Below are 22,980 nucleotides of genomic sequence, written 5' to 3'. Positions count from 1 at the left end.
ATATTCTAATGCTGTTTGTTTGTGTATGTAGGGTAGACAGCTGAATAGTTGTATTCCACATATGAGCAATAACAGAGATTGCAATATTGGGTTACATGGGATTATGTGGAGCACCCCCCTCCAGCCAGGCATTATTCTGCACATTTTTAGTTTAGTGGGTGTTTTATAGCAGATTACAATAGCCACAACATCACAAAACATGTGATACTGTATGTGTTTTTGTCAGGCATGACCATACAGCACTGAATGAGAGCAAATTTGACTTGGGAAGTTGTCTATTGAACAGCTACTAGCAATATTGGGTTACATGAGCTTATTTGGTCCACCCCACAATATCTATAAATTGAACCACTTTTGCAGTAAAATATTTTCACACAACCATCCATTTAATATATGAGAGACCTCAGATATATAGAAAAATATGGTTCTGTTTCATTATACCTTGGGTAGGAGTATCTCAAAATCAATGGCGGCTGGTGGGAGGAGCTATAGAAGGACGGGCTCATTGTAATGGGAGGAATGGAATAAATGGAACGGTATCAAACACATCAAACATTTGGAAACCACATGTTTGACTCCATTCCAGCCATTACAATTAGTCATTCCTCCTATAGCTCCTCCCACCAGCCTCCACTGCTCAAAATGTATCTCAAAACTAGCCTGAAAGTGCTTGAGACTAAAACGCACGTCTAGAAAACTATTGAAGAACACTTCTGCCACCCTGTGGGGTAGAACCTATTGTATTGATTGGCCTGTTTCTCTTCTGTGCGATAGTGGGCGCTGCGTACTTGTTTATGGAGAGACCATCTGCAAACTGTGGAATGTGCAGTGCAGGGATTAACCGCTTGGTGCAATTATGCAAAAGTGTACACTGTGTGGATATGCTCATAGCTACGTTTTACTAGAGGCTTTCAAGACCTATCTACACTTATAGAGATCTGCGTGCTTGTACAACCGCGGTTCACGTGAACCGCATGAAATCCTCGTAGACGTGGTCAGCAATCAGATATCTGACTGAACGACGGTAGCGTAATCGTATGACCACGGCGTACTAGTTAACCATTTTGCGTGATAGATAGTTATTCTCAACTTTAATTTACTGCAAAAGTGAAACAGTCCGGTTCCAAGATGTCAGTAGCGGGCTTCAAGAAGCAGTTTTATAAAGCCAGCCAGGTTAGCGAACAACTTTCCTCACCTCCGAATAATTTAATGTAGCCAGTAAACATAGCTAGGTAGCATGTGGCCAGTTAGCTAACTTATCTAGTTACTTTTTATACACTTCTGAAGTTCTGTAATATTATTTGTTTGCATGTCCGTCTATAACTAACACTTTGGTTTAAATAAGTATTAGCTAATGTTATAGCTATAACGTTAGCAAATCAACGGGTTCAAGATAAAGTAATAGTTCGCTAAATTAGCTAGCTAACCATAGCTTGCATTTACGTGTATGCGTCTCTTAGCGGGCTAACTAGTTCTCTTGATAGATAGTTAGTTACTTACCTTACACACTAGCTAGACAGACATTCGTAAGAAAAGAAAATAGTAAGCTACCTATGTCATTATGATTTCATTGGCTGGCGGTTAGCCTTTCAAAAGAATGCCTTGATAAACTTGATAGTTTAGCCAGCTTGAACGTTTAGCCAGCTAACTAGCTACTTTTTGTGTGCTTAGAATCTCATCAGGAAACACCTTTTTCAGGTATCCAATCCTAGTGCACAGCTGGGCTACCTAGTCTACCGTTAGCTACACAGTGCATGTGTCAAGGCTGTCACTCAACAGGCATGCTAGGGGTGGACGCACACCTTAAAGTAACACATTTGTTCTACAATGCCAGGGGGTATTCAACTCTTGCCCTGCGAGGTCCGGAGCATGCTGGTTTTCTGTGCTACCAAAAATAATTAATTGCACACACAGTCTGGTGTCCCAGGTCTAAATCAGTCCCTGATTAGAGGGGAACAATGGAAAATTTGCAGTAACTGTCTTCGATGTCCAGAGTTGTTTGAAGGCACTAGGTCATGTATGCCCTGGGGATATTGATTTTGTGTAGATTGGTGTTGGTAGTAACTGCCTTGTATGTAATCGGAAATCTCTTTATAAAAGTATTGATCAAATGATACATTTTTACACATTGTTACATTGTCTTCTGCAGCTCATTTCATTAAAAAACAATAAACAATCCTCAATTTAGTTGGAGCCCTCCCTGTCTGATCTCAGGTCTGTTTGCTGATGATTAAAATAGACTTTTGAGTCACTCTTCCTGCTGATCTCTGCAGAAAATCCATTTGCTTTCTACCCTGACTTCCTGTTAGGAGCAAGTGTAGATCCCCGTAGGCGAGAGAAAGTGGGTAAAGAGCCAATCCATTGGGAAGACGGAAATACAGTGCAAGAGAAAATGGAGAGGCAGAACTGCAGTGTGTGTGCATGTTTTACAGGGGGCGAAGAGAGATGAACGAGGCGGTGCTTTCCCAGATTGGATTGGATTGGACTGCAATGCAGTTGCAGTTTCTTGCCAAACTCCATAGGAGTCGATAATGCCCGATGACAACAATAAATGATGCTCCCCTGCAAGGCACACAATATCATGCTTATTCAGAGCATGCAGGGACATTACTACCAATGATGGCATGTGATTGGAAATAAGCTTAATTGTAGGATTATTATTGTTTTTTCTACAGCACTTTTTTCTGCTCTTATGGAATGCAGGAAGTTGGCTTTAGATAATATATGCAGCACCCCACACGCACATGTTTTTCTTTACTTACTGCCCCCCTTACTTTTCGACACATTTCCAAAACATGGCCTACACATTCAACTTGTTTACACACACGCACCAAGTATCATAGATAATACTTAATCTGACTTCATATCTGAATTAAATGCCTTTCATTGTCCTGCACTAGCAGCATACTTTGCAATATATACAGGGAAGTTGGTGGGAATGTTAGAGGAAATGGTGGGTCAGAGTGGAGTCTGCATATGGCTGATCCTATCATATTCACTCACAAGGGAGTGGTTAACTGAAGGATCATATGCAGCTCAAAAGGTTAAAGGGATACTTCAGGATTTTGGCAGAGAGCCTTTATCTACATCCCCAGAGTCAGATGAACTCATGGATAGTATTCTTATGCATAATCTCACATAGGCCTATTAGCGAAATACATACTTCATGATCCAAATGTATAGGTGTATCATGTCTATTTTGCCAGCAGTGTTACGAAGTCCTTCACTGCCTTTTCCCTTTAGGGCCAGTGTTTATTTTTTTTATTTCACCTTTATTTAACTAGGCAAGTCAGTTAAGAACAAATTCTTATTTTCAATGACGGCCTAGGAACAGTGGGTTAACTGCCTGTTCAGGGGCAGAACGACAGATTTGTACCATGTCAGCTCGGGGGTTTGAACTTGCAACCTTCCGGTTACGAGTCCAACGCTCTTAACCACTGCCGCCCCTGTGATCTATTCAGGTGTCAGACAGTTATGAGATCTTTTTCTATAATGTTGTGTAGAAGGAGAAAGCCTGGCAGCGGTTGGCCCATTGTTAAGGAGGCAGCTGACTCACTACAGCTGACTCATAGCTGTCTCTCTCCCAGTAAATTACAATCACACCATTCTCTGTGTAGAAGATGCTATTTTCAGGCGTCAGTGTTGTGCTCTCCTCCCTCGTTATCTAGCTAGCAGTAGCCGGCACGTATGTGGCCTTGTGTGTCTGCCTCACTGCATAACTAAAATGTGACTACATTTCTCTTTGTGAAGATTTCTATTTAATAAAGCTGTATCTTTTCAGCAGGAGATTTACATGTTTACTTTCAATCTGTGGGGGTTATATATTTTTTAAAATATATATACTAAATATATAAAACATTCAGCTGTAGGGTTACTTTTTCAAAATGTATTTTTATGAATGTCTTTTTTAAATTGTTTTTATTGAAATATATTTTTTTAACCTTTTATTTAACTAGGCAAGTCAGTTACACCGGCCAAACCCGGATGACGCTGGGCCAATTGTGCGCCACCCAAGGGACTCCCAATCACAGCCGGTTGTGATCCAGCCTGGATTCAAACCAGGGTGTCTGTAGTGACGCCTCTAGCACTGAGATGCAGTACCTTAGACCGCTGTGCCACTCATTATTCCCCTCAACATATTTTAGGCCTATGAAAGCACAGCCACCATCCATGTTTTGCCACAGTAGCAGTTTTGTGGCTAGCAAGAGCTGAACACACCATTTCCCCACCTGTTGATGTAAAGCAAACATATTTTTATAGGCTAACACCATTGGCTTAGACACTGATTCTATTAGCTCTTGCACTGTCATTGTGGCTCCTCTTCGTCCCCACTCAGATTCCTCTATATCAGTCACTTTCCCCATCCCTTAGTCAGTGGACTTTCTACCCCAGATACTGTGTAAGTTTAGATGATCCATTCTCTGGCTTACACATTATGTGGGGAATCGGTAGCGCGGCATGCACAGGAAGTCAGCACTCTACTCTATTTACAGTATAAAAGCAGTGTACACGTCTGTAGCAACAACTGGTACTATGAAGTACATACACTAACCAAAATTTAAAACGCAACATGCAAGATTTTACTGAGTTACAGTTGATGTAATTAAATCAGTCAATGTAAATAAATTCATTAGGTTGTAATCTATGGATTTCACATGACTTTGAATACAGATATGTATCTGTTGGTCACAGATACCTTTAAAAAGGTATGAGCGTGGATCAGAAACTGGAACACGCTGTTGTACACGTCGATACAGAGTATCGAGCACGACAATGGGCCCAGGATCTCGTCACGGTATCTCTGCATTAAAATTGCCATCAATAAAATGCAGTTGTTTGTTGTAGCTTATGCCTGCCCATGCCATAACCCCACCGCACTCTGTTCACAACGTTAACATCAGCAAACCGCTAGCCTACATGTCTGTCATCTGCTCGGTACAGTTTACAATGGATTCATCCTTGAATAGCACACTTCTCCAGCGGGCCATCGAAGGTGAGCTTTTACCAACTGAAGTTGGTTACGACGCCGAACTGCAGTCAGGTCAAGACACTGGTGAGGAGGACGAGCACACAGATGAGTTTCCCTCAGACAGATTCTGACCATTTGTGCAGGAAGTCGGTTGTGCAAACCCAGTTTCATCAGTTGTCCGGGTGGCTGGCGTCAGACGACCCTGCAGGTAAAGGAGCCGGATGTGGAGGTCCTGGGCGGGCGTTGTTCCACGTGGTCTACAGTTGTGAGGCCGTTTGGAAGTACTACCAAATTCTCTAAAACAACATTTGAGGCTGCTTTTTGTAGATAATTTAACATTCAATTATCTGGCAACCGCTCTGGTGGACATTCCTGCAGTCAGCATGCCAATTGCACGCTCCCTCAAAACCTGAGACATCTGTGGCATTGTGTTGTGTGATGACAACTACACATTTTAGTGTCCTTTTATTGTCCCCAGCACAAGGTGCACCTGTGTAATGTTCATGCTGTTTAATCAGCTTCTTGATATGCCACACCTGTCAGGTGGATGGATTATATTGGCAAAGGAGAAATGCTCACTAACAGGGATGTAAAAAACCTTGTGCGTATGGAATATTTCTGGGATCTTTTATTTCAGTTCATGAAACATGGGACAAACACTTTACATGTTGCGTTTATTTTTGATCAGTATATTTTCTGAACTATACAAAGCTTTTTATCACCCCAATGTGGTTTGTATTAATGGGCACAGAATGTACCAATCATGTCCTCCCCCCTGAAGTATATAGGCGTAACTCATTTTGAACTGTTTCAGTAAGTAAAACCAAATGCTACATCATGTGAGTAAGTTTGCTCTCACCAACCTCACTTTCTGTGACTATAGTGAATGTTAATCAAATCAAATGTTATTTGTCACATGCGCCAAATACAACAGGTGTAGGTAGACCTTACAGTGAAATGCTTACTTACAAGCCCTTAACCAACAATGCTTTAAGAAGTTAAGAAAAAGTGTTAAGTAAAAAGTAACATCATTAAACGGCAGCAGTAAAATAACAATAGCGAGGCTATATACAGGGGGTGCAGAGTCAATGTGAGTCAATGTGCGGGGTCACCGGTTAGTCGAGGTAATATGTACATGTAGATAGAGTTAGTGACTATGCATAAATAATAAACAGATTAGCAGCAGCATAAAAGAGGGGTCTGTGTAGCTCTTTGATTAGCTGTTCAGGAGTCTTATGGCTTGGAGGGTAGAAGCTGTTAAGCCTTTTAGACCCAGACTTGGCACTCCGGTACCGCTTGCCATGCGGTAGCAGAGAGAACGGTCTATGACTAGGGTGGCTGGAGTCTTTGACAATTTTTAGGGCCTTCCTCTGACACCGCCTGGTATAGAGGTCCTGGATGGCAGGAAGCTTGGCCCCAGTGATGTACTGGGCCGTACGCACTACCCTCTGTAGTGCCTTGTGGTTGGAGGCCGAGCAATTGCCATACCAGGCGGTGATGCAACCACCACCGAACCATGCTCTCGGTGGTGCAGCTGTAGAACCTTTCGAGGATCTGACGACCCATGCCAAATCCTTTCAAATCAAATTTATTTATATAGCCCTTCGTACATCAGCTGATATCTCAAAGTGCTGTACAGAAACCCAGCCTAAAACCCCAAACAGCAAGCAATGCAGGTGTAGAAGCACGGTGGCTAGGAAAAACTCCCTAGAAAGGCCAACACCTAGGTAGAAACCTAGAGAAGAACCAGGCTATGTGGGGTGGCCAGTCCTCTTCTGGCTGTGCCGGGTGGAGATTTTAACAGAACATGGCCAAGATGTTCAAATGTTCATAAATGAGCAGCATGGTCGAATAATAATAATAAGGCAGAACAGTTGAAACTGGAGCAGCAGCACGGCCAGGTGGACTGGGGACAGCAAGGAGTCATTATGTCAGGTAGTCCTGGGGCATGGTCCTAGGGCTCAGGTCCTCCGAGAGAGAGAAAGAAAGAGAGAAGGAGAGAATTAGAGAACGCACACTTAGATTCACACAGGACACCGAATAGGACAGGAGAAGTACTCCAGATATAACAAACTGACCCTAGCCCCCGACACATAAACTACTGCAGCATAAATACTGGAGGCTGAGACAGGAGGGGTCAGGAGACACTGTGGCCCCATCCGAGGACACCCCCGGACAGGGCCAAACAGGAAGGATATAACCCCACCCACTTTGCCAAAGCACAGCCCCCACACCACTAGAGGGATATCTTCAACCACCAACTTACCATCCTGAGACAAGGCTGAGTATAGCCCACAAAGATCTCTGTCATGGCACAACCCAAGGGGGGGCGCCAACCCAGACAGGATGACCACATCAGTGAATCAACCCACTCAGGTGACGCACCCCTTCGAGGGACGGCATGAGAGAGCCCCAGTAAGCCAGTGACTCAGCCCCTGTAATAGGGTTAGAGGCAGAGAATCCCAGTGGAAAGAGGGGAACCGGCCAGGCAGAGACAGCAAGGGCGGTTCGTTGCTCCAGAGCCTTTCCGTTCACCTTCCCACTCCTGGGCCAGACTACACTCAATCATATGACCCACTGAAGAGATGAGTCTTCAGTAGAGACTTAAAGGTTGAGACCGAGTTTGCGTCTCTGACATGGGTAGGCAGACCATTCCATAAAAATGGAGCTCTATAGGAGAAAGCCCTGCCTCCAGCTGTTTGCTTAGAAATTCTAGGAACAATTAGGGGGCCTGCGTCTTGTGACCGTAGCGTACGTGTAGGTATGTACGGCAGGACCAAATCAGAGAGATAGGTAGGATCAAGCCCATGTAATGCTTTGTAGGTTAACAGTAAAACAGGATTCTAGCAGCCGTATTTAGCCGGAAAGCCGGTAGCCGGAAAGTAGAGCATTGCAGTAGTCTAACCTAGAAGTGACAAAAGCATGGATTAATTTTTCTGCATCATTTTTGGACAGAAAGTTTCTGATTTTTGCAATGTTACGTAGATGGAAAAAAGCTGTCCTTGAAATGGTCTTGATATGTTTGTCAAAAGAGAGATCAGGGTCCAGAGTAACGCCGAGGTCCTTCAGTTTTATTTGAGACGACTGTACAACCATTAAGATTAATTGTCAGATTCAACAGAAGATCTCTTTGTTTCTTGGGACCTAGAACAAGCATCTCTGTTTTGTCTGAGTTTAAAAGTAGAAAGTTTGCAGCCATCCACTTCCTTATGTCTGAAACACATGCTTCTAGCAAGGGCAATTTTGGGGCTTCACCATGTTTCATTGAAATGTACAGCTGTGTGTCATCCGCATAGCAGTGAAAGTTAACATTATGTTTTCAAATAAAATCCCCAAGAGGTAAAATATATAGTGAAAACAATAGTGGTCCTAAAACGGAACCTTGAAGAACACCGAAATTTACAGTTGATTTGTCAGAGGACAAACCATTCACAGAGACAAACTGATATCTTTCCGACAGATAAGATCTAAACCAGGCCAGAACTTGTCCGTGTAGACCAATTTGGGTTTCCAATCTCTCCAAAAGAATGTGGTGATCGATGGTATCAAAAGCAGCACTAAGGTCTAGGAGCACGAGGACAGATGCAGAGCCTCGGTCCGATGCCATTAAAATGTAATTTACCACCTTCACAAGTGCCGTCTCAGTGCTATGATGGGGTCTAAAACCAGACTGAAGCATTTCGTATACATTGTTTGTCTTCAGGAAGGCAGTAAGTTGCTGCGCAACAGCCTTTTCTAACATTTTTGAGAGGAATGGAAGATTCGATATAGGCCAATAGTTTTTTATATTTTCTGGGTCAAGGTTTGGCTTTTTCAAGAGAGGCTTTATTACTGCCACTTTTAGTGAGTTTGGTACACATCCGGTGGATAGAGAGCCGTTTATTATGTTCAACATAGGAGGGCCAAGCACAGGAAGCAGCTCTTTCAGTAGTTTAGTTGGAATAGGGTCCAGTATGCAGCTTGAAGGTTTAGAGGCCATGATTATTTTCATCATTGTGTCAAGAGATATTGTACTAAAACACTTGAGCGTCTCTCTTGATCCTAGGTCCTGGGAGAGTTGTGCAGACTCAGGACAACTGAGCTTTGAAGGAATACGCAGATTTAAAGAGGAGTCCATAATTTGCTTTCTAATAATCATAATCTTTTCCTCAAAGAAGTTCATGAATTTATCACTGCTAAAGTGAAAGTCATCCTCTCTTGAGGAATGCTGCTTTTTAGTTAGCTTTGCAACAGTATCAAAAAGGAATTTCGGATTGTTCTTATTTTCCTCAATTAAGTTAGAAAAATAGGATGATCGAGCAGCAGTAAGGGCTCTTCGGTACTGCACGGTACTGTCTTTCCAAGCTAGTCGGAAGACTTCCAGTTTGGTGTGGCGCCATTTCCGTTCCAATTTTCTGGAAGCTTGCTTCAGAGCTTGGGTATTTTCTGTGTACCAGGGAGCTAGTTTCTTATGAGAAATGTTTTTAGTTTTTAGGGGTGCAACTGCATCTAGGGTATTGCGCAAGGTTAAATTGAGTTCCTCAGTTAGGTGGTTAACGGATTTTTGTCCTCTGGCGTCCTTGGGTAGACAGAGGGAATCTGGAAGGACATCAAGGAATCTTTGTGTTGTCTGTGAATTTATAACTTTTGATGTTCCTTGGTTGGGGTCTGAGCAGATTATTTGATGTTGGACAAAACCCAGTCGATGATGGCTCCGAAAGCCTTTTGGAGTGGGTCTGTGGACTTTTCCATGTGAATATTAAAGTCACCAAAGATTAGAATATTATCTGCTATGACTACAAGGTCCGATAGGAATTCAGGGAACTCAGTGAGGAACGCTGTATATGGCCCAGGAGGCCTGTAAACAGTAGCTATAAAAAGTGATTGAGTAGGCTGCATAGATTTCATGACTAGAAGCTCAAAAGACGAAAACGTCTTTTTTTTTTTTGTAAATTGAAATTTGCTATCGTAAATGTTAGCAACACCTCCGCCTTTGCGGGATGCACGGGGGATATGGTCACTAGTGTAGCCAGGAGGTGAGGCCTCATTTAACACAGTAAATTCATCAGGCTTAAACCATGTTTCAGTCAGGCCAATCACATCAAGATTATGATCAGTGATTAGTTCATTGACTATAATTGCCTTTGAAGTAAGGGATCTAACATTAAGTAGCCCTATTTTGAGATGTGAGGTATCATGATCTCTTTCAATAATGACAGGAATGGAGGTGGTCTTTATCCTAGTGAGATTGCTAAGGCGAACACCGCCATGTTTAGTTTTGCCCAACCTAGGTCGAGGCACAGACACGGTCTCAATGGTGATAGAGGCGCTGACTACACTGACTGTGCTAGTAGCAGACTCCACTATGCTGGCTAACAGCCTGCTGCCTGGCCTGCACCCTATTTCATTGTGGAGCTAGAGGAGTTAGAGCCCTGTCTAAGTTGGTAGATAAGATGAGAGCACCCCTCCAGCTAGGATGGAGTCCGTCACTCCTCAGCAGGTCAGGCTTGGTCCTGTTTGTGGGGAGTCCCAGAAAGAGGGCCAATTATCTACAAATTCTATCTTTTGGGAGGGGCAGAAAACAGTTTTCAACCAGCGATTGAGTTGTGAGACTCTGCTGTAGAGCTCATCACTCCCCCTGTCTGGGAGGGGGCCAGAGACAATTACTCGATGCCGACACATCTTTCTAGCTGATTTACACGCAGAAGCTATGTTGCGCTTGGTGATCTCTGACTGTTTCATCCTAACATCGTTGGTGCCGACGTGGATAACAATATCTCTATACTCTCTACACTCGCCAGTTTTAGCTTTAGCCAGCACCATCTTCAGATTAGCCTTAACGTCGGTAGCCCTGCCCCCTGGTAAAGAGTCTCCTGATGGGGAATAGGCTTTGTCATGCCCTCTTCACGACTGCCTTTGTGTGTTTGGACCATGATAGTTTGTTGGTGATGTGGACATCAAGGAACTTGAAGCTCTCAACCTTAAGTTAGAACAGTCCTACGTAGCCAGATGGTATCATGTTTACCTCATACATACCACGGTTTATTACTGTAATCTAAAGGTAGGCAACCTACTGCACTCACCGAGGTCCTATAGCCTAATTAGTCTACAATGTGACATTTGCACAAGGAAAGGCTTTCAATGATTATCCCTCTCCCAGGGCTGAGAGGTAGAAATGCAAATAGCCTATGCTCCTCTTGTTAGAGTGAAGCCCCTCAGGCAGTGGGACACATGGCTAGTTGTGCACAGGAGTAGTGAGTAGATGTTTGCCTTGCCACTGGCAGTGTATGCTGCAGAACCGTCCCTTTGTCCCCACATGCAGTTGTTTTTCTCCTGGTCATAACTGGGTTAGCTAGACCTCCCTAACATATTTTGGACTGACATGGTAGAAGGGAGAGAAATGTAGGCTACTCGAATGCCAAGGAATTACCGGGAGCCTATGGGGAATGAAAAAGTATTCAAGCTTTTGGGATATGATGGGAAAGTTTTTAAACTGGGATGTCAGAATACAGTACGTGGCATAAAAACATGTTGAATGTGTATCCTAAAGTTTCCTTATAAAAGAGTGCATATGCTTTCAATTAGCGAAGCGGTGTACGTCACTTCAAAAACATTTAGGTATTGTCGTTATAAAAATGTTACAAAATCCAGAAAGGGGTACAATCAAGATATGTTCACCGTATGTTTTGTAGGGTTGGAACGATACCAGTATTGCGAAACTCGTTAGTGTCATGGCAAGGAAACAAAACATGAAGTGGATTTAACATCTTTAGAAAAACAGCCCTAATGTTGGAAACGAACATAATTCAGAATCACATTTATTTATATTCCAAGCTATAGCACACAATATTTTACATACAGCAGGTTTTTAAAGGACCAAAGAGTTTGGTCTGCTTTGTGGTATCAAAGCACTGGCAGCTAGATTCATATGAAATCATATCGAGAGAGTGAAAATGTTATTGCATCACTGTGATGTTATGGTGTCATGGTCATCATATGATACTTACAGCAGGTCAAAGCTGAAATTGAGTTGCAATGTTGACCTTACTACATACTGTATTGTAGTCCCCCTATATATAGCCATGGAGTGAAGTTGAGAGACATTTTATGAGGGAGGAACTGGGAAGCAAAACTGAGGGAGAGAAGTGCGGTAGAGAGAGGGCTATTTTTTGTTGTTGTTGAGTCCCTTTATCTACTTCCCCAGAGTCAGATGAACTCGTGTATACCATTTTTATGTCTGCATGCAGTTTGCAGGAAGTTGCTAACTAGCGCTAGTGCAGTTGCTAACTAGCGTTAGCATGCTAGCAGATACCCATAGACTTACAGTCATTGTGCTAACGCTAGTTAGCATTGGCTCGCGACTACCTCTAACTTCCTTCATACTGGGCCGAGAGACATAAAAACGGTATCCACTAGTTCATCTAACTCTGGGGAAGTAGATAAAGGACCTCATTGCAAAAAGCCTGAAGTATCTCTTTAAAGTGCAGACATGTAAAGCAGTCTTTTTCCACAGGGGGTAGATAGCGGGAGAAGGTAAACCTGTAGGCTACATTTAATGCTGGGTGGCCTGCACATATTTGTGTCTTACACAACAAGTTCCAACATGTTAAAGTGAATGTGAGAAATGTCCTATATCGATGTTTACAGTTATGAGATGATTTATTACCCTACATACAGTACATGGTCATTATAGAGGATCAAATATATTGTACAGGATTCCAGCATCTGGTTTTACTGTATTGACATAATTCCACCTCAACTTCTCCACTGTAGTCTCCAGTGATCTACAATGGTCATATCCAGACAAGCCTGTATTTATTTTTGCACAGGGGTGTATCAGTGTGAGAATAAAGAAGAACTCTACTTCTTTTGTTTCCTAGAGGGCTGTTTGATGGTGTCAGTCAGTACAGACTGATGTCAGTTAAGATTCAACTGTTACCTTCACGATTAGAACATTACTATGTGAATGGTGGAACTGGCCAGCTGTATTTTCTGACAGAGTAAGAAAACGATCTTTCTGATTCGCTCTCAAGAACGGCATATGTATTGTGTAATAATGACGCTTTTCTCTCCCACTCTCTCTGTGCAGATGGTCAGTGAGAAGGTTGGCGGTGCAGAGGGAACAAAACTGGATGAAGACTTCAAAGATTTGGAAAGGGTATAATGCCTCTTTGACTGTACATGAAGTACCGTTACCTGAAGTAGAGTAGTAAGTTAGAATTCTATATATTAGGCCTATCCATTAGGCAAATATATTTGCAGGTTAACAGAATGGCATCAGGACAAAGGTTTAATAAGTTAACACAACCAGACACACATAGCCCAACAACAGTGCATGAATAGATATGCCCTACAGTGTTACATAATGCAGTAGTGATTATGTTAATTATACAGTCACGTTCACCTTACTTGCATATGACCATAGAGTCTAGACAACCATGCACTAAAAGGGAGTGTTGCATCATGCATAGCTGTGGACTGAAGTGAAGCGTCAGCTGTTAGTGAGCAGTCTGTTTGCACGCTGTGTACAGTATGTCAGTATAGTATTCATAGGGGAGCCCTGTGAATAGATACATAGAGTGGCAGCGCACCTGCCTTTGCTGCTTCAGCCAACTGTCATGGAGTCCAGCAATCAACAGAAAAAGACGTCACTTAAGTGGTCTATTGTACACACCTGCACTGAATGAACTTTGGTTGTTTCACAAAGTCAGTTTCATTTAACAGTACAATTAGCGAAGTGACAAAATTTCATGATCTTTTTCATTGCCTATTTGGAAACTAGTCTCATCGCAAGTAAAAGATTTGGAAGAAATTAAAGGAAAGACATTGTGTTTCATATTTCCTTGTGGTTGTTAGTGACGTCCCCTCCCCTGTGTTTTATAGAAAGTAGATGTGACCAGCAAGGCTGTGGTGGAAGTCATATCTAAAACCTCAGAGTACCTGCAGCCTAACCCAGGTAAAGCAATGGACCAGAAAGGGATTCTTAGTGTCTTAATTAGATCTTCAATTAAAATGTATAGAAATTGTGTAATTGGTGGTAGAAAATGCATTTTGTACTATATCACAGATATAAGGTAGCTTGAACACAAGTCCTATAACTGCCACCTCTCCATCCCTCCCTCTCACTGTCTCCCTTTCTCCATCCCTCTCAGCGTCACGGGCGAAGCTGTCTATGTTGAACACGGTGTCTAAGATCAGAGGCCAGGTGAAGAACCCGGGCTATCCCCAAGCTGAGGGCCTGCTGGGAGAGTGTATGGTCAAGTACGGCCGGGACCTAGGGGAGGAAACCAACTTCGGTACGTTGTGTCTGTCTGCCTGCCTGCCTGTTTGTCTGTGAGTGTATGCCTTCCAGTGCATAGATGGTATTTGTTTTGTGGAGTGGTGAATTTAATCACTTGTGACTCAGCGTCTGCCTTTGCTCCGTGTCAGGTGGGGCTCTAGTAGACGCGGGGGAGACCATGAAGAGGCTGGCGGAGGTGAAGGACTCTTTAGACATCGACGTCAAACAGAACTTCATTGATCCATTACAAAACCTGTCTGACAAGGACCTCCGAGAGATACAGGTACGGTATCACGTTACACGGTTATCTGCTGCTAAAACTTCTTTGTCATCTCTCTAGTTTTAACTGAATGTGAGTTACATCCCTCTCCTCATCTACCCATCTCTTCTCCTCCTCTTCCTCCTCCTCCCATCCCCCAGCACCATCTGAAGAAGCTGGAGGGAAGGCGTCTGGACTACGACTATAAGAAGAAGCGCCAAGGGAAAATACCAGATGAGGAGCTGAGACAGGCCCTGGAGAAGTTCCACGAGTCTAAAGAGGTGGCCGAGATCAGCATGTACAACATACTGGAGACTGACGTAAGTAGTACCTGTCTGTGGGTGTGGGCCTGTCCCCTGATAACATTCACAATGTCAATGGGAATACCCAGCCTAGCATCAATCTGATGTTTATGATTTCATTATCGGTCTGATTGCTCAGTGACAGAGACCAGTTCCGTTGGGGGCAAGCGGTGCCATCTATGGGCTCAAGGTAATTTGTTCAATTAGATTTACTGTTTAAATCCACACTTCTCCACCATTACAAGTGTCACCTGCAGCATGAACCAGCTTAGGTCAACATGAAATATCATCTATGTACAGCGTTAATCAGCTTTGTGGCCTATGTTAACTGTGGTTATCCCTACCCGCCCTTCTGTTGAGGGTTTATATAGGGTGTCCAATCAAAAACATATCTTTTGACCAATGAGTAAAATAATGTTAATAGATAATCTTCTAAGAAAACCAATGGTCCTAACCTCTTACCTGGCTACCAAGACTCCTTGCTCCAGCCAAACGCTACACCATGCCCACGGGTGTTAGTTGCTTCTCCGCAGTGAGTCATGATCTGAGTCCCGACACTTCACCGAATGTGAACACATTCGAGGCCGTGATTGGTCCGAAAACGATGTGTTGGGCCAGAACACAATCACTGATGACTTTGTTTTGTACAACGCCCCTCATCACCACAAATTACTTCAATGGTGGCAGTCTTAGACTAAAGTAATCTGAGTAAACAAAACATTAAGAACTCCTGCTCTTTCCATGACATAGACTGACCAGGTGAACCCAGGTGAAAGCTATTTTCCCTTATTGATGTTATTAAATCCACTTCAGTCAGTGTAGATGAAGGGGAGGAGACAGGTTAAAGAAGGATTTTTAAGCCTCGATACAATTGAGACAACGATTGTGTATGTGTGCCATTCAGAGGGTGAATGTGCAAGATGTAAATCCTTTGAGCGGGGTATGGTTTGTGTCAAGAACTGCAACGCTGCTGGGTTTATCACGCTCAACAGTTTCCCGTGTGTATTAAGAATGGTCCACCACCCAAAGGACATCCAGCCAACCTGACACAACAGTGGGAAGCATTGGTGATGCCTACAGTGCCTTCAGAAAGAATTCAGACCCCTTTACTTTTTCCACATTTTGTTAGATTACAGCCTTATTCCAAAATGGATTAAATCATTTTTTTACCTCATCAATCTACACACAATACCCCATAATAACAAAGCAAAAACAGGTTTTTAGAAATTTGAGCTATTTTATAAAATATAAAAAATGGAAATCACATTTACGTACTATAAGTATTCAGACCCTTTACTCAGTACTTTGTTTGGCAGAGATTACAGCCTCGAGTCTTCTTGGGTATGACGCTACAAGCTTGGCATACCTGTATTTGGGTAGTTTCCCCCATTCTTCTGTGCAGATCCTCTCAAGTTTTGTCAGGTTGGATGGGGAGCATTGCCACACAGCTATTTTTAGTTCTCTCCAGAGATGTTCGATCGGGTTCAAGTCCGGGCTCTGGCTGGGCCACTCAAGGACATTCTGAGACTTGTCCCCAAGGCCCTTCTCCCCTGATTGCTCAGTTACCCGGGCAGACAGCTCTAGGAAGAGTCTTGGTGGTTCCAATCTTCTTCCATGTGTTCTTGGGGACCTTCAATGCTGCAGAAATGTTTTGATACCCTTCACCAGATCTGTGCCTTGACACAATCCTGTCTCGGAGCTCTACAGACAATTCCTTCAACCTCATGTTTTGGTTTTTGCTCTGACATGCATTGTCAACTGTGGGAACTTATACAGACAGGTGTGTGCCTTTCCAAATCATGCCCAATCAATAGAATTTACCACAGGTGGACTCCAATCAATTTGTAGAAACATCTCAAGGGTGGTTAATGGAAGCAGGATGCATCTGAGCTCAATTTTGAGTCTCATAGCAAAGGGTCCTTGTTTTTAAAAAATATAAATTAGCAAATAATTATTAAAAACCTGTTTTCGCTTTGTAATTATGGGGTATTGTGTGTAGATTGCTGAGGATTTTTATTTATTAAATCAATTTTAGAATAAGGCTGTAATGTAACAAAATGTGGAAAAAGTCAAGGGGTCTGAATACTTTCCAAATGCACTGTAAATCTGGCTTCTCTACCGGCTCTGCATGATGAATCAATGCTCAGGGTGGGGACTGACAGTCCATCTCAGTATGGAGCAGCAGTTCACAATGCATGTAGACCTATCATCTCATCATGGTCACTTTTTTTCTTGTGACAGGTAGGCCTACATTTGCTGCAGTTTAGCCTATGTTGCAGTAATATAAAGACAGACTGCGCGTTTAATTTACCCATCCATCTGGCTTTAGGGAGTCACCTTGTTTTTTAATTGTAAAGAAAATATATGTTTTCATTGCAGTTGCAGAGTTTTAAAAAAGCCTATCACTTGAATATCGTTGCTTTAAATCAGTGCAAGCGCGAGGACTCTCATGCAAACATCTCCATTAAAATAGCATCCAAAATAGATAATCCTGTTCTAGAGTGATACAGTATATAGCCCTACATATAGATGTCCTAGCCTACCTCTTTCAGGTAATACATTCAATGCAGTATCAGCCTTTATATTAGGCTAATTAATGATGGGTTATGCATAATAAGCTTCTAACTTATAGCCTCTGTCTCTTGCGCAATATGCAAGCTCCTGTGCTCACCGCTCTTTAGCTCTTGGAGTCCCATGTAGAAAAACACTTACGACAGGTTACGACATTTGACTTTTTGATATATATTAGAGAAAGACCCCACTGAACGATTCAGAAGAGGAATAATCATATTTGTCTTGGTAAAAATGTATTTTATAACTTAAGAAAAATGTAATCATTAAATTCTGTTTACCCCCTAGTGTATCTAATTTACAGTACTGCTCTCACTTACCATTAGACAGATTACACATTAACCACAGTGTGATACTGGGTATCCAGGGGAATGCCATTGTTTTTACTCATGTGTGTATCAAGTGTGACCATGGGCTGGGTCCTTGTGCGTGTGTCTCTGTGTACGTGACTGAGTGCATGCTTGTATCTCTGTGTGTGAGTGTGTACAGTCAGTAACCATAGCCTGCTCTCCGTGTGTGTCTCTGTGCAGATAGAGCAGGTGAGCCAGCTGTCGTCTCTGGTGGAGTCCCAGCTGCAGTACCACAGACAGGCCACACAGATCCTGGACGAGCTCTCGGACAAACTGAGGGACAGGTACACAATGCAGCAGCCTCCATCTCTATCCCTAACCTTTCTTCCCTGCTCAATCACTGCAAGTTATGTGTCCAAAGTTATATTATTATACATTATACAGATGCATTAGGCCCACTCACCAACCCCTTTTCCCTGTCTAGTCATAACAATCATGTGTGTCCTTTCCATATCTGTGTCAATGTGTTCTCCTGTGAATCTGAAACAACACATTCAAGGCCCTCAATCACAGAGCATACAGTACACACTGGTTGACCTTGTGTACATTTTGAGTTCTTGATATTTTCCAGCCAGTAAGCCTACTTGCCTAGCAGTTAAGAGCTTTGCGACAGTAATTGAAAAGGTCGCTGGTTCGAATCCCTGAGCCGACTAGTTGAAAAATCTGTCTGTGCCCTTGAGCAAAGCACTTAACCCTAATTGCTCCTGTAAGTCCCTCTGGATAAGCGCAACTGCTAAATGACATATGTCAAATGTTAAATTTTTAACAGAAATGAACTTTGATCTCTGGACCTGCTGGGTTAATCTAACTCTCTTTCTCTTCAGGATGAACGAGGCCCAGAACCGACCACGCCGCGAGTATGCGCCCAAGCCCAAACCCATATTTGACTTTGGAGAATGTGACAACCAATCAACCAATGGTGGCTACACGACCTCCGTTGCCACACCATCCTCCCGCAACTCAGGTAACACAGTTGGACATTTTACCTACAGTGTACATCAGCTCATCAAAGAGAAGGCCATTTCTTTCAATCTTATTCTACTACTGCAGCCAGTTTCGAGTTTCACTCACACTGAGTCTGCAGTGTAGTATGACTGTGTGTTTGTTGAAGGATGAGGTGTGTGTGTGTGTGCGTGTGTGGAGATAATGAACAGGAGGGGGGTGCAGGAAGCTGTCAGCTGGTTGCCCTCGTTTCCTTTTGACCTTGTTTTTCTCTTCCTATGCAATCAGAGTTACACTTCCTCCACGCCAGATTGTCATTTCAGAAAACCAGATGTGAGTCGGAGAGTGAGAGTGTCAGAGAGATGGCAGCCAAGCTACCTGTATGAAATGGTTGATGCAATACTATCAGTGAGCCAAGTGTCAAATCAAAAAGCTCTCGGATTGGAAGTTCTGGGATTGAACTGATCCATCATCTTGTACACATGATATTTGAGAAACGGATCATTTGATTCGGTTCTTCATTGGGTTTGGTAGTTTCTCTGGTTTAAATGTTTACCAGAATTGTTTTTAGATATGAAGCCTAGAGCTTTTTGATTGACACAGTTTAATGACCTGCAGTGAATGCAGTAGTAACATTGGACTAAACCCACTCCATATTGTCAGCTGGATCATTATCACATACAGATAGCTGGTGTAACTGTAAGGCTTATTCTAGATGATACTAACTACATTTACCGTCATGCTGGTAAATAAATGTGTTGAGTAATGATAGAGATATGATACATCTTTGGGTTAGTTGTATCTCTGGAAGTCTCCTACATTTATGGGGAGGGGATGTGTTGTGTTCAACAATGAAAGTGGATCTCCCAGGCAGAGACCGTGATGGATCCCTCCTCATATCCACTGTACCATGCCCTGTGGGGTAAACTGACACAAAGAGGAAATTGTTTCGAGACAAAAAGCCTGGTGTGTGGATAGAGCCATGGCCATGACTGCCTGAGCTCTGAGAGAGAGGGAGGGATGGAGAGGGGGAGCAGGGCAGTGTCTCACAGAGATGATGCAAAACATTGGGATTGGGACACCCATCAGTGTGTGGTCAACTACTTTTGCGTCTGTGTGTTGTGAGACTGGCCGACATGTGTGTTCCACCCTATGTGTCATAGACAGACTTCCTGTACCCCTTCAGTCCTAGCCACTGTAGTCCTTAACCCTTGCAGGCCCCAGCTAAAAACAAGAAAGGACTATATGGAGGGGGCCAGGTCATCTCTCCATAACTCAGCGTTGTGTCTCTCACTAACACTGCCTGCACTGCCTGCAGTGTGATAATATCCCAGCCCAGCCACACACACAAATACTCAAAGTGCAGTGTGAATCACAAGCTAACAAACAGGGTGCCGTGTGAACCTAAAACCACAATCAGTCTGACACTGTTCCAGCTCTGTCAGCCAGCTGAAGGAAGGAGGGAGGGACAGAGAGTGGACATGGGACTGGTCTGCCAGGGATGTACAATCTTTCACCCCTCTCTCCCCCTGTTTTCCACCCCTCTCTACTCCTCTCTTTCTCCTCTTTCTGTCATTCAGTCTCAGAACAGCCATCCTGTAAGGCCCTGTTTGACTTTGACCCAGAGAACGAGGGAGAGCTGGGCTTCAAGGAGGGCGACATCATCACCCTGACCAATCAGATCGACGAGAACTGGTATGAGGGCATGCTGCATGGTCAATCAGGATTCTTCCCTCTCAACTACGTGGAAATCGTCGTCCCCCTGCCACATTAAGCAGTGCTGTACAGAGTACATGAGAGAGATAATGGGAACGGGAGAGTGAGGGAGGGAATGAGGAGCCAGTTAACAGATTATAGAGTCTTTGTCCTCATCTTTACCATCATCGCCATCATCACAGATGTACTTGTACTCTTTGTCACTTTGTCATCTTGACGTTTGAAAGAAGGAAATTGGAAGATGGTGGTTTCTCGCATTCCAGTTCTGAGAAAGAGAGATTTGAATATGACCCCCGCTGCCCCCCAAGCAAAAATAAATACGGACAGACGGACACAGACATGAAGAACCGAACTAAACCAGACTTAATGTTTTAAAGTAATGTTTTCTGTCAACCACAGATATCCCAATAGAAAGGGAAGTTTCAAATGAAATGAATTTAGAATTGAAATGGTCAAAATCAATTATTTAATGATAAATTACATACAGGTAAGCAGCAGAATACATTTACATCGGCAGTTTAGCTGGTTCTGACTCTGTAAAAACTGTACAACTTGTAAAGCCTTATTTTCATAACTACAGACATTTTAAAAGTAATTTGTCACATCCAAAGTTTATGTAGGTCCCACATTTCAGTATGGACTCTGGTGAATACTTGCCTTATTTCCAAGGCAAGTATGTCAGACACACTGCAACTGCACAGCCTTTCCAAATGATGGAGTTTGACTGGGCAACGTCTCTAGGAGCCCCCTGCCGGCCAGGCTTAGACAACCACTCCCCTCCTCAGTAAACAACTACAGTAATGCCTTGTAGCTATGATCCATTTACAGTCAGTAGATTTACAACACTATGTACATCCTGTATGCCTGAGCCACAGGAGAGCTTGAAGGGCCTCAGACATTGTTTAGTTTTGCAATGGTGTGTATTTGATTTGTTTTGGTTTCAGCCTTGTTTATTGTTTTTTAATGTACAGCTAAACTGTTAAATTGCACCTTGGTCCTCCAATGAGATTGTTGCTGTACGTATGAGAGCCTGTAAGTTTTGTTTAGTTATAGGCCTCTACTGAGAGGGTGTTCAAACCCAGACAGCCAGAGACTGAAGCCCCTGAGGAGAACACTAGACCCAAAGTCAAACACTAACATTTATAAGAAACCGCTTTCCCCAGGGATGGGCTACTGCACATTTAGTGACGTTAGCAACATACGAAGCCTGTGTGTTTTACTTTTCTTCGCTGTCTAATCATCTGTTCAATAGAGGAAACACATGCCACATAGAATAGAGTACATGGTGTGTTAACCATGATATGGTGTTTGGTTTTAGCTGTCATAGTACCCGTCTGTCCGTCCCAGTGCCTCCATAAGCGACAACGCTGCTGGCGGCGTTGTGTGTGTGACTGAACATCTTTCGGATCAGTAAATCCCATTCATTCACGACAGTCACTTTCTTCCTGTATTTTGTATTATTTACTACTCCGTTGGTTATCATACTCCTCGCTGGGTCTCTTAGGATGGGTTGGGTTCTAGTCTAGAGTTGGTATGTGTGCTGCTGGACAGGACTGCATAGGGCCTCAAATACAGTAAATACTGAATGAGGGAAAGACAGGTTAGTGATGCCGAACAGGACAAAAAGGGAAAAGGAATAATATATAGCAGAAGTCTTATTTTATTTGTGATGATTGTTCTGTTAGGAAAAGCCCCTACTACCAAGATGCATACTATCAGCGCTAAGAGACCCCCCACGATTGATGGTTGTGGAGGCGATGTGATTGAGTCACACTTGCTGCAGTGCACTCTTTCATTCAGAAATTCCTCTCCCCTCAGTGTTGAGGTCCAGGCTACTTTCAATGGTCATGAGTTTAAGCTACTCTTCTCTGCTCCAGGCTACTCCCTCCATCCACCACCCTGCTCTGTCACACCTCACTCTGGTGTTTGATCTCTTCCATACGTTTACATTTCAATGGGAGAGTGGAGTGATGGACTGGTTAAGAGCAACTTGGTGCTGACTGGATCACACACCAACACAAGTCCAGAACAAACAGTGAATCCATAGTTAGGGGTGCTTCAGTGCCGTTGGGAAAGGAAGGAATAATACTACCAACCAAAATAACCAAGCTACTTACAATGGTCATACATTTCTGTACCAAGGGCTCTGTTGCCATTTCCAGTCTTGGCACTTTGCGGTGTACATACATTTGTGCATGTCTTTGTGTCACACTACACTTTTTAAAAAGGGTTATTTCTATCTAATCAGTTGGAGTACCAGAATTCTCTTTAAAAACTAAAGGTCTTCCTTGCACTCAATAGTATTATTTTTTATATACGAAACCTTAATACTTGTTATTAATCTTTGCATGTAGGTCTATCCAATACATTGTAAAATGTATTTTAGTTGAAGCATTCTTTTGGTATGTCATTTTAGTATGGTATGTCAAATTTAACTGCAATATCTTGTCATGTATTATCAAAATATTTGTACTTGCTTTGTCTTGTTTCCCCCTTCTACCATCTTTGGATAAATAAATGGAGAAAAAAAGCATTCTGCACTGAGTGTATGGAATGTTTTGGTTATAAAATGCTCAATTTATACTGCCTGGATGCCAAAATGTTAATGCATG

The 22,980-nt window shown here is 43.0% G+C and overlaps 1 protein-coding gene across 2 annotated transcripts; it reads left to right on the top strand.

Annotated features, from left to right (window-relative positions):
* The first annotated feature begins 938 nt into the window (after positions 1-938).
* On the top strand, positions 939-22,901 carry LOC112250910 (endophilin-A2). 2 transcript variants are annotated; one of them, XM_024421450.2, is made up of 10 exons: positions 939-1,173; positions 13,038-13,106; positions 13,832-13,904; positions 14,101-14,244; positions 14,378-14,511; positions 14,649-14,807; positions 17,891-17,994; positions 18,535-18,674; positions 18,941-18,985; positions 20,233-22,901. In XM_024421450.2, the coding sequence occupies exons 1-10, from the start codon at positions 1,129-1,131 to the stop codon at positions 20,424-20,426; spliced, it is 1,107 nt and encodes a 368-aa protein (XP_024277218.1). In that variant the 5' UTR covers positions 939-1,128; the 3' UTR covers positions 20,427-22,901. The 2 variants fall into 2 exon arrangements, with proteins under 2 accessions (XP_024277218.1, XP_024277219.1); XM_024421451.2 differs by lacking the exon at positions 18,941-18,985 and having other exon boundaries at positions 946-1,173.
* The last annotated feature ends 79 nt before the right edge of the window (positions 22,902-22,980 follow it).

The sequence above is a fragment of the Oncorhynchus tshawytscha genome, linkage group LG05, assembly GCF_018296145.1.
Source record: "Oncorhynchus tshawytscha isolate Ot180627B linkage group LG05, Otsh_v2.0, whole genome shotgun sequence".
NCBI lineage: Eukaryota > Metazoa > Chordata > Actinopteri > Salmoniformes > Salmonidae > Oncorhynchus > Oncorhynchus tshawytscha.
The sequence above is the reverse complement of the archived record's forward strand: the minus strand, read 5'-3'. Positions and strand labels throughout refer to the sequence as shown.